The 12,973-nt window shown below is 41.1% G+C and overlaps 1 protein-coding gene across 2 annotated transcripts in view; it reads right to left on the bottom strand.

Moving 5' to 3' along the window:
* LOC139531494 (rho GTPase-activating protein 29-like) overlaps positions 1-10,351 on the bottom strand; it is an 81,395-nt gene extending 71,044 nt beyond the window's left edge. The window contains exons 1-2 of one of the 2 annotated variants that reach the window (XM_071327984.1): positions 10,164-10,351; positions 5,237-5,699 (exon numbers count right to left, since the gene is read on the bottom strand). In XM_071327984.1, the coding sequence (XP_071184085.1) occupies positions 5,237-5,594 (358 nt within the window). In that variant the 5' untranslated portion in view covers positions 5,595-5,699; positions 10,164-10,351. The remainder of the gene's footprint in view (positions 1-5,236; positions 5,700-10,163) is intronic. The other variant, XM_071327985.1, reaches the window with a different exon arrangement.
* Between the last annotated feature and the right edge of the window lie 2,622 nt (positions 10,352-12,973).

Raw genomic sequence — 12,973 nt, 5'->3', positions numbered from 1 at the left:
AATATATAATCTACACAGCTAAACACATCCAAATATATAATCTACACAGCTAAACACATCCAAAATATATAATCTACACAGCTAAAAACATCCAAATATATAATCTACACAGCTAAACACATCCAAATATATAATCTACACAGCTAAACACATCCAAATATATAATCTACACAGCTAAACACATCCAAATATATAATCTACACAGCTAAACACATCCAAATATATAATCTACACAGCTAAACACATCCAAATATATAATCTACACAGCTAAAAACATCCAAATATATAATCTACACAGCTAAAAACATCCGAATATATAATCTACACAGCTAAAAACATCCAAATATATAATCTACACAGCTAAAAACAACCAAAATATATAATCTACACAGCTAAAAACAACCTAAATATATAATCTACACAGCTAAAAACAACCAAAATATATAATCTACACAGCTAAAAACAACCAAAATATATAATCTACACAGCTAAAAACAACCAAATATATAATCTACACAGCTAAACACATCCAAATATATAATCTACACAGCTAAACACATCCAAATATATAATCTACACAGCTAAAAACATCCAAATATATAATCTACACAGCTAAACACATCCAAATATATAATCTACACAGCTAAACACATCCAAATATATAATCTACACAGCTAAAAACAACCAAATATATAATCTACACAGCTAAAAACATCCAAATATATAATCTACACAGCTAAAAACATCCAAATATATAATCTACACAGCTAAAAACAACCAAAATATATAATCTACACAGCTAAAAACAACCAAATATATAATCTACACAGCTAAAAACAACCAAATATATAATCTACACAGCTAAAAACATCCAAATATATAATCTACACAGCTAAAAACAACCAAAATATATAATCTACACAGCTAAAAACAACCAAAATATATAATCTACACAGCTAAAAACAACCAAATATATAATCTACACAGCTAAACACATCCAAATATATAATCTACACAGCTAAACACATCCAAATATATAATCTACACAGCTAAAAACATCCAAATATATAATCTACACAGCTAAAAACATCCAAATATATAATCTACACAGCTAAAAACAACCAAAATATATAATCTACACAGCTAAAAACAACCAAAATATATAATCTACACAGCTAAAAACAACCAAATATATAATCTACACAGCTAAACACATCCAAATATATAATCTACACAGCTAAACACATCCAAATATATAATCTACACAGCTAAAAACATCCAAATATATAATCTACACAGCTAAACACATCCAAATATATAATCTACACAGCTAAACACATCCAAATATATAATCTACACAGCTAAAAACAACCAAATATATAATCTACACAGCTAAAAACATCCAAATATATAATCTACACAGCTAAAAACATCCAAATATATAATCTACACAGCTAAAAACAACCTAAATATATAATCTACACAGCTAAAAACAACCAAAATATATAATCTACACAGCTAAAAACAACCAAAATATATAATCTACACAGCTAAAAACAACCAAATATATAATCTACACAGCTAAAAACATCCAAATACATAATCTACACAGCTAAAAACATCCAAATACATAATCTACACAGCTAAGAACAACAATGCGATATCAAAACAAGTTGACATGGAAGTTAAAGAAAGAGTTCATCAATTTAACAGATTTTGCTTACCTTTACTTTGGACAAAATCAGGACGTCAATATTCTTGTATTGTGCCCGAGTGGCACAGCGGTCTAAGGCACTGCATCTCAGTGCAAGAGGCATCACTATAGTACCTGGTTCGAATCCAGGATGTATCACATCCGACGCTAGATTTTATAGAAAAGATTTACCAAACGAGTTGCCTAATTTAGCATTTTTTTACCTTTATTTAACTAGGCAAGTCGGTTAAGAACAAATTATTATTTACAATGACGGCCAACCGGGGAACAGTGGGTTAATCGCCTGGTTCAGGGGCAGAAAGACAGATTGTCAGCTCGGGGGATTCGATCCCCAACGCTCTAACCACTAGGCTACTTGCCGCCCCTACACTCTAACCACTAGGCTACTTGCCGCCCCTACACTCTAACCACTAGGCTACTTGCCGCCCCTACACTCTAACCACTAGGCTACTTGCCGCCCCTACACTCTAACCACTAGGCTACTTGCCGCCCCTACACTCTAACCACTAGGCTACTTGCCGCCCCTACACTCTAACCACTAGGCTACTTGCCGCCCCTACACTCTAACCACTAGGCTACTTGCCGCCCCTACACTCTAACCACTAGGCTACTTGCCGCCCCTACACTCTAACCACTAGGCTACTTGCCGCCCCGAGGATTCAATCCACAACGTTTAGCATGGATTGCCTCCTCATTGTCACTTCGCAGAAACAACTTCACTCGTTTTCCTGTCATACATTCCTTGTAGTTCCTCATTCCTCAAGAGTTCATCTTTGTTTGAAGTAACATGGATTTCAGGGCTTCCCTCTCTCGCTCCACTGCTCTGTATTCAAGTTCCTACAGGTCAATTAGTCTCCTTTCACAAATCTGCCCAGTCCTGTATGTAGCCTAACTGTGGTAGATGACTGGAATACCCCAACATTTACATAACGGTGTGTATATTGGGCTGGAAGCACCGTGCAAAAGTAGTCCAATTAGTGGTAGAGTCAGGTCATGAATATTGCCTCAGAGGGTTTCAATTCAACACTGCAGTGTAAATAAGGTTTGCTAACTCACTGAAGATATACAACTTAAAAGGTTTGTAATAGCCGAGGTGCTGGATAGGTTATAGGTTGGTATTTGTAGCACAGACAGGCATTCTGAACTGGTTCCATGAACTGACAAACTTGATGCAATAAAACCAATGAAGTAAGCTGCTGACACAAATGTGTACTATGACAACAATGCAAACGTGTCACATAGTTGAGTGCCAGCCTGAGCATCTGTTGTTAAGACTAATTTGTATGAGTGACATAAACCAGGAAGTTCACCTCAGACAGACAAAAAAAAAACAAGTCTGTCCCATATGTAGAGGACACCTCATTATTATTATTTAGTTATTAGTAAATTACCTACGCTGAAAACCAAAAATAATTTTCAATAGGTCATTTCTGAGGTGTCATAACTACCTCAGTTACTAATCCGTGAAATATGTTGGTAGTAGCCTAAGGGTTAAAAGAAGCAGCACAATCCGGAACAGATGTACTATGTTCAGGAGGAAAGACCATTAATAACTGATGGGTTGGGGAGGAAGAAAGCCCATTAATAACTGATGGGTTGAGGAGGAAGAAAGCCCATTAATAACTGATGGGTTGAGGACGAGGAAAGCCCATTAATAACTGATGGGTTGAAGAGGAGGAAAGCCCATTAATAACTGATGGGTTGAGGAGGAGGAAAGCCCATTAATAACTGATGGGTTGAGGAGGAGGAAAGCCCATTAATAACTGATGGGTTGAGGAGGAGGAAAGCCCATTAATAACTGATGGGTTGAGGAGGAGGAAAGCCCATTAATAACTGATGGGTTGAGGAGGAGGAAAGACCATTAATAACTGATGGGTTGAGGAGGAGGAAAGACCATTAATAACTGATGGGTTGAGGAGGAGGAAAGCCCATTAATAACTGATGGATTGAGGAGGAGGAAAGCCCATTAATAACTGATGGGTTGAGGAGGAGGAAAGCCCATTAATAACTGATGGGTTGAGGAGGAGGAAAGCCAATTAATAACTGATGGGTTGAGGAGGAGGAAAGCCCATTAATAACTGATGGGTTGAGGAGGAGGAAAGACCATTAATAACTGATGGGTTGAGGAGGAGGAAAGACCATTAATAACTGATGGATTGAGGAGGAGGAAAGACCATTAATAACTGATGGATTGAGGAGGAGGAAAGACCATTAATAACTGATGGGTTGAGGAGGAGGAAAGCCCATTAATAACTGATGGGTTGAGGAGGAGGAAAGCCCATTAATAACTGAAGGAGTGTATTATGGTCTGGATTGATGCTGGTGTGAAAATGGGCCCTTTGAAACCCTGATGCTGACTTTCACTATCAAATACACTGAATGTACAAAACATTTGGAACACCTTCCTAATATTGAGTTACAACCCCCCTTTTGCCCTCAGAACAGCGTCAATTCGTCGGGGCATGGACTCTACTAGGTCTTGAAAGCGGTCCACAGGGATGCTGGCCCATGTTGACTCCAATGCTTCCCACAGTTGCGTCAAGTTGGCTGGACGTCCTTTGGGTGGTGGACCATTCTTGATACACACGAGAAACTGTTGAGCTTGAAAAACCCAGCAGCGTTGCAGTTCTTGACACACTCAAATACCCTGTTCAAAGGCACTTCAATATTTTGTCGTGCCCATTCACCCTCTGAATGGCACACATACACAATCTATGTCTCAATTGTCACAAGGCCAAAAAACCTTCTTTAACCTGTCTCCTCCCCTTCATCTACACTGAATGAAGTGGATTTAACAAGTGACATCAATAAGGGATCATAGCTTTCACCTGGTCAGTCTATGTCATGGAAAGAGCAGGTGTTCCTAATGTTTTGTACACTCGGTGTTAAAATCTGAGAAGGAAGTGTTTGTTTTTTAAAGGATCTACAAAGGAAGACCGTATAGAATATATACGATGATAGACTCAGTGGGAGAAACAAAATTGCTTCAGATGTCACCCACTTCCATGTCTATCTTCCCCATACCCTCCCTTACTCCCAGCCCCCTAAAATATCACATGGAGTAGAACATCTAGGACTACAAGATCTATTAGGAAATTGGTCAAATTCTTCTATGCAAAAAGACACATTAAAATCACCTTAGTGAGTGACAAAAGCCACAGATTTGAAGGCTTAAACACATTGTAAACATTCCCCTCTAGTACATGGGTGTGAAAGACTACAATGTGGACTTTAAGTAACCAGCGCTCCTATACAAAAGATTAGAAAACAACCAACAAGGACATTCACCCCATGAGAGAGAGAGATAGAGAAAAAGGGTGAGTGACCACACAGCCAAGGACAGACCATGACGGAAGAAAAACAGGTGGACTGACACCGAATCTAAACCTGGAGTTCCATTACAATACGTTTCCCATGATACACCAGGGGATACATACACATCCAGGCAAGCATTGTAACCACTCATTCTCATCCCAATTACCCTTTTGTTTCCCCAGTCCAAACTCTGAACTCTGAACTCACCTTTGGAGTGAAAAGATTCCTTGAAATGAAGGAGGACGTCAGCAAACTTGCGCACGTCGTTGACCAGCTGCATGATGTAGTCTGGGTTGGTGGTCCCGGCAGGGGGAGCAGGGGCATCCAGGCTGTCCGATCCAGAGCTGATGGAGCTCAGGGAGCTGCTCTTGGTTCGTCTGCCCCCTGTCCCAAAAGTCGCCATAGTGCCCATACTAGTGCCCATGCCAGCGGACAAGGGGAAGAAGTGGAAGTTGGAAATGCGTGAGATGCCCAGCGATCGTTTGTTCCCACCACTTCCTCCACCACTGCCTCCACCACTGCCTCCACCACTGCTCTGCCTCAACATCCCAACCGCAGCCAGCATGCCCTCCAGTCCAGGTAGCCCCCTGGCCGTGTACCTGTAGTCCTGCCTGGCTCTCTTACTTAGATTCCACGCTGCTTCAGAGCACGGATGGATGGATGGATGATCCTGTGCAGAGAGAGATATGTGTTTAGAAAGACCGCCAAGCTTAAACAAGAAGAAGGATCATGATTCATTATCACCCTTGTTGTGGTTAATAATAATATATATATATAGAATCTATTATCTAGGCACCATGAATAGACTTTCATACTGCAGCTAAACATCATGTGATCACATCTCTAACAACTATTCAACAACCGAGAGAATGTGCTCGGTAACAAGGCAACCAGGGTCTTTCAGAGGCCCTGTCTGTCTGTCTGTCTGTCTGTCTGAGCCTGACTGAGCTTGACTGAGCCTGACTGAGGTCTGGAGACCCTGTCTGTCTGTCTGTCTGTCTGAGCCTGACTGAGCCTGACTGAGCCTGACTGAGGTCTGGAGACCCTGTCTGTCTGTCTGTATGGAGGCATAATAAGTGCTTGAGAGTGGCCCTGTTTAATTTGGGTGGAAGAAGAAGGGAAGACAAACAAATGCAGGCCTAGCTAGCAGCTCTCCTTAGCATCGTCTCAACATCACACTACTGGCCTAGCTAGCAGCTCTCCTTAGCCTCATCTCAACATCACACTACTGGCCTAGCTAGCAGCTCTCCTTAGCATCATCTCAACATCACACTACAGGCCTAGCTAGCAGCTCTCCTTAGAATCGTCTCAACATCACACTACTGGCCTAGCTAGCAGCTCTCCTTAGCATCATCTCAACATCACACTACTGGCCTAGCTAGCAGCTCTCCTTAGCATCATCTCAACATCACACTACAGGCCTAGCTAGCAGCTCTCCTTTGCATCGTCTCAACATCACACTACAGGCCTAGCTAGCAGCTCTCCTTAGCATCATCTCAACATCACACTACTGGCCTAGCTAGCAGCTCTCCTTAGCATCATCTCAACATCACACTACTGGCCTAGCTAGCAGCTCTCCTTAGCATCATCTCAACATCACACTACAGGCCTAGCTAGCAGCTCTCCTTAGCATCGTCTCAACATTACACTGCAGGCCTAGCTAGCAGCTCTCCTTAGCATCGTCTCAACATCACACTACAGGCCTAGCTAGCAGCTCTCCTTAGCATCATCTCAACATCACACTACTGGCCTAGCTAGCAGCTCTCCTTAGCATCATCTCAACATCACACTACTGGCCTAGCTAGCAGCTCTCCTTAGCATCATCTCAACATCACACTACAGGCCTAGCTAGCAGCTCTCCTTAGCATCGTCTCAACATCACACTACAGGCCTAGCAAGCAGCTCTCCTTAGCATCATCTCAACATCACACTACTGGCCTAGCTAGCAGCTCTCCTTAGCATCGTCTCAACATCACACTACAGGCCTAGCTAGCAGCTCTCCTTAGCATCGTCTCAACATCACACTACTGGCCTAGCTAGCAGCTCTCCTTAGCATCATCTCAACATCACACTACTGGCCTAGCTAGCAGCTCTCCTTAGTATCATCTCAACATCACACTACAGGCCTAGCTAGCAGCTCTCCTTAGCATCGTCTCAACATTACACTACAGGCCTAGCTAGCAGCTCTCCTTAGCATCGTCTCAACATCACACTACAGGCCTAGCTAGCAGCTCTCCTTAGCATCATCTCAACATCACACTACTGGCCTAGCTAGCAGCTCTCCTTAGCATCGTCTCAACATTACACTACAGGCCTAGCTAGCAGCTCTCCTTAGCATCATCTCAACATCACACAATACAGTACATTCGGAAATTATTCAGACCACTTCACTTTTTCCACATTTTGTTACGTTACAGCCTTATTCTAAAATTGATTAAATTATTTTTGCCCCCATCCAATCTACACACAATACCACAATGACAAAGAAAAACAATAAAATAAACTGAAACATCACATTGACATAAGTATTCAGACCCTTTACTCAGTACTTTGTTGAAGCACCTTTGGCAGCGATTACAGCCTTGATTATTCTTGGGTTTGACACTACAAGCTTGGCACACCTGTATTTGGGGAGCTTATCCCATTCTTCTCTGCAAATCCTCTCAAGCTCTGTCAGTTTGGATGGGGAGCGTCGCTGCACAGCTGTTTTCAGGTCTCTGCAGAGATGTTTGATCGGGTTCAAGTCCGGGCTCTGAAGGACATTCAGAGACTTGTCCCAAAGCCACTCATGCGTTGTCTTGGCTGTTTGCTTAGGGTCGTTGTCCTGTTGGAAGGTGAACCTTCACCCCAGTTTGAGGTCCTGAGCGCTCTGGAGCAGGTTTTCATCAAGGAGTCTCTGTACTTTGCGCCGTTCATCTTTCTCTCGATCCTGACTAGTCTCCCAGTCCCTGCCGATGAAGAATATCCCCACAGCATGATACTGCCACCACCATGCTTCACCATAGAGATAGTGCCAGGTTTCCTCCAGACGTGAAGCTTGGCATTCAGGCCAAAGAGTTTAATCTTGGTTTCATCAGACCAGAGAATCTTGTTTATAATGGTCTGAGAGTCTTTAGCTGCCTTTTGGCATCTCCAAGTGGGCTGTCATGTGCCTTTTACTGAGGAATGGCTTCCGTCTGGCCACTCTACCATAAAGGGCTGATTGGTGTATTTCTGCAGACACTGTTGTCCTTCTGGAAGGTTCTCCCATCTCCACAGAGGAACTCTGGAGCTCTATCAGAGTGACCATCGGGTTCTTGGTCACCTCCCTGACCAAGGCCCTTCTCCCGCGATTGCTCAGTTCGGCTGGGAGGCCAACTCTAGGAAGAGTCTTGGTGGTTCCAAACTTCTTCCATTTAAAAATGATGGAGGCCACTGTGTTCTTTGGGACGTTCAATGCTGCAGAAATGTTTTGATACCCTTCCCCAGATCTGTGCCTCGCCACAATCCTGTCTCGGGGGCCTTTGTGTGCCTTTCCAAATCATGTTCAATCAATTGAATTTACCACAGGTGGACTCCAATCAAGTTGTAGAAACATCTAAAGGATGATCAATGGAAACGGGGTGCACCGGAGCTCAAATTCGAGTCTTTTAGAAAAAGGATCTGAATACTAATGTAAATAAAGTATTTTTTTTTTTTTATAGATTTGCAAAAAAATCTGTTTTCACTTTTAAATTATGTAGATTGATGAGGAAAAAATATAATTTAATACATTTTAGAATAAGGCTGTAATGTATCAAAATGTGGAAAAAGTTAAGGGGTCTGAATACTTTCCCGAATAGACTGTAATTATAAATATGGCATCAAAATGTTGAAAATCTGAGAATGAGCTCGTGGTGGTTGGCGAACCCTCAACCTCCTGGCCCGTAGCCCTCCGTGGGATCGACTGTGCCACAAAAGAATGCTAAAGTGGCAAAGTTGTTACCCACGTTTATAAACACAGGGTTGTTACCCACGTTTATAAACACAGGGTCGTTATCCACGTTTATAAACACAGGGTCGCTAGTTATTATTTGAGGTCATAAACATTATTTTCAGTTAATTATACGAGGGGGGAGGGTGTTCAATTTATTTGACAGTACAAGAGGGTCATGTGAAAATATTTTTAAAGTTGAGGAGGGGTGAATATTTGTATGACACCTTGAGTTGGATCAGCCCCTCCCCCCAGTAAATTGGACCAGCCCCCCCATAAATTGGACTAGCCCCTCCAAGTAATTTTCGATCTGTCCTGTATTAAGATAAAGAAAAACACATAAAGATGATCATATAACTAAGAAAAGTGTTTTGTTCATAATAACACATTTTTAATTTTCAAATTTTTAATTTTACCTTTATTTAACTAGGCAAGTCAGTTAAGAACAAATTATTCTTTACAATGACGGCCTACCCCGGCCAAACCCTAACCCGGACGACGCTGGGCCAATTGTGCGCTGCCCTATGGGTCTCCCAATCACGGCCGGTTGCGATACAGCCTGGAATCGAACTAGGGTCTGTAGTGACGCCTCTAGCGCTGAGATGCAGCGACTTATACCACTGCGCCTCTCGGGAGCCACATTATCTTTGACAATCAAATAAAGTTATAATTATTATTAGTCAATACGCAGGCTCAATTTTTTGGGGAAAACATGTATTTTTGTTGATATCACACTTTCTCGCTAACGCTGTATGTAGCACCTTGCAAATGACAAGAGTAGGATTATAGCCTACAATGTGTTGATAGGCTACATTCTAGTTAAAGGGATCATTGTATCTAATTTCTATGAGTTATTACGGTAATATGAACACGTTTCTGGTTATAAGTGGACAACATTTTACACAAATTCTCCTGGATCTCCTTATCCAAATGATCTGACCTAACTGTACAGAAATGTCTGCATCACGCAGCCAAAAAGTAATTCCATTGCTGAGATAAAATGTATTTCCTATTTATTAATTTTTTCCAATATTTAGCCAAAAGTCACATCGTTTTATATAGAGGTATTCACTTCTTCACCTCTCTAGGTGCCTATATGCGAGCGATGGTTCAGTCAATCTAAGAGTCAACGCCAGTTAGAAGTATTTCATCAAATAGGCTACAGCAGCCTAGCCCACTCACCTGCTGTACGCTCCTGAAACATTACACCTTGTAAAAAGCCCGCTATCGTAGATTACTCTTGAAATGCACAACAGAATGAATGTGTCTTTCCTAAAGCCTCTCTGTCTGAGTCGCTACTAAAACTTCCCTAAATTGTGATTTTTTTTGTCGGACGTCCGCCTCTCCGCTCACTCTCCGTGCACGAATATCCTCCTCCCCTTCTCACGTGACTCAGTGGGCAACTTGTGATTGGTTGGTCTAGGCGACTTGTGAAGAAGAGGTTTAGGTCCCATCCCCTCCCTTAACATCAGGTGTCTTATGTTTTGGTGTGTCGCGACTCAATTGGTCTCGTCTAACTGGTGTTTCATTAAGTGTCTAATTAAACTGAACAATATGGATCGAGGGAGAAAGAGGCATTGTTGAATTTTCCCCCAACAAAGACATGAATGTAGCCTATATAACCTACACTCCAATAGCCCAGGATATCCCAAACACGGTCCTGGGGCCACCCCTGGGTGTACATTTTGTGTTTTTGCCCTAGCACTACACAGCTCATTCATATATACAACTCATCATCAAGCTTTGATTATTTGAGGGGGGCTGGACCGAGTCTGGGAAACCCTGATACAGCCCTATATAGTGAATGATTCAGAAATCAAAACATTGTTATCTGGTATATAACTACATATTTAAAGTTATTATGCAAAATTATTTGTTTTATTCAGTTACATGATGCAGGGCTACAATAAAGTATTTGTTTTATTCAGTTACATGGTGCAGGGCTACAATAAATTAGTGTTGTATGAATTGGCTAAATAAAAAAAATAAAAAAACTTTGTTATTGATGTGGTAGACTATTTCCTGATCTAAATGCTTTAGGCCTAATGCCCATTCCGTTCAGCTAAAAGAAGAAGATTTGAAGAAGCTACGGTATGTACTGTATAACAGTGTATAACAATTCCTGGTCTAGCCAGAATTGGTTGAGAATGACACCTAGTGAGCAGAATAAACAGTTGAAATATTGGGTTGAGTTTTTCCTGACCCAATGAATGTCATAGTAGCCTTTTAATCCACCCGGTGGTAGACGTCTCATAAAAATGGTCGTGTTTTAAAATTTTTTTTGAATGTATTTAACCTTTATTTAAATAGGCAAATGTGACATGTGTGTTGAAGAAGCCCATCACCTCAGACAGTTCACTCCTTTTTTTTTATGGAACAACAAAAACATGAGGGCGCATTGGAGCGGATCACTTTTGTCAAGTTGTCAAGTTAATTAAATACCCGTGTATGTTCATTTTGGACTGTTCTTGTTGTTCATGAACGCAGAACTCAGACCCCTCAAAGGAGCACCGAAGCGAACGGAACTGAGACCATCTTGAGAGGTGGTCTGAGTTCGGTTTGCTTGAATTCCGCGGTCCAATCTTCTTTTTTAGGACAATGTGACGGGTTTACCCACTAGTAATTATCAGTCGGAGGGACGTTCAAGTGAATTTTTCCCAGTCATATGTGGTAAATTCCCACTTGGTTACGAACGTAGCATTACATGTGGTCCCAGAGCTCTCTTTAATGAGGTAAACTGTGTGAATTGTTTCAAAGTTAGGAGCCCATTATATCGTCAGTTATTGGCTATTCAGATGATTGTTTTTGACATCTAAAATCAGCTGTGTAGTAGTGTTAAGGCAAAAACCAAAACATGCCGCATTACACAGCTGATTCAAATAACCAACTCATTATCAAGCTTTGATTATTTGATTGAGCTGTGTAGTGTTAGGGCAACACGTGCGGGGCCGAGTTTCTTTACATATCCTAATAATTAGAAAAATTGCTCAGAAAACCAAGTGTTTTAATCAGCATATGCTTACTTCGATTTTTGACTTTACACCGATTAAAGATAAAGTGTTTAAATGACTATTTCCATACGCTGCCTACTGCCATAAATCAGTTTAATATTTAATAATATTTTGTTTAATTATTAGTGTTCATGTAAACGTACTTACATCTATTGCCACTTGCGGTATCAGTTCGAGTCTCCCACGGAGCGCAAAACAATCTTTGACATGTGGACTCACATTTATTGCGGTATTCTGTTGGGGAAGAAAAGTGCAATCATCACCTTAAATTAAGATTAGGGGCTCAAATCCATCCAACCCGTATTGCAGTGTTTACGCAGTAGGCATTTTTTATTTTCTTCCAATGATCAAATGAACTCACAGATTGGTATTAGGTAGCCTACTGAATGTAAACGTACAAATACAACGAATTGGAAATACAACCAGGGCGACCCCTCTCACGGGTAAATTTATCCGCATGTGGGATTAGAATTGTTTAACTAAAATGAACTGTTTTAGCGGACTGCGCCGCCAATCAGTCATAACAGATAGAAAACAATACCAGTAGTTGACATGACCACTTAGTTATCTAATTCTTATTACGATGGATGTAACTATACAAATAAATGAGTCATATATATTAGTGTATCTCCCAGTAATGTATTGGGTAAACCTTCAGGGTGACCCTGAAGAAAGCACAGTGATGCCGAAACGTAGTCAACATGTTTTTTTATCTTCGTAAAAGCACATAGAAAAAAAGCACATGTAAAAAAAATCCAACAGCGTTGCTGTTCTTGACACAAACTGGTGCGCCTGGCACCTACCATACCCTGTTCAAAGGCACTTAAATATTTTGTAATTCCCATTCACCCTCTGAATGGCACACATACACAATCCATGTCTGAAGGCTTAAAAAAATACTTATTTAACCTGCCTCCTCCGCTTCATCTACACTGAATAAAGTGGATTTAATAACAAGTGACATCAATAAGGGATAATAGC

The sequence above is a fragment of the Salvelinus alpinus genome, chromosome 10 (genome assembly GCF_045679555.1).
Source record: "Salvelinus alpinus chromosome 10, SLU_Salpinus.1, whole genome shotgun sequence".
In the NCBI taxonomy this organism is placed as follows: Eukaryota; Metazoa; Chordata; class Actinopteri; order Salmoniformes; family Salmonidae; genus Salvelinus; species Salvelinus alpinus.
This window is presented reverse-complemented; position numbering and strand designations above follow the sequence as displayed.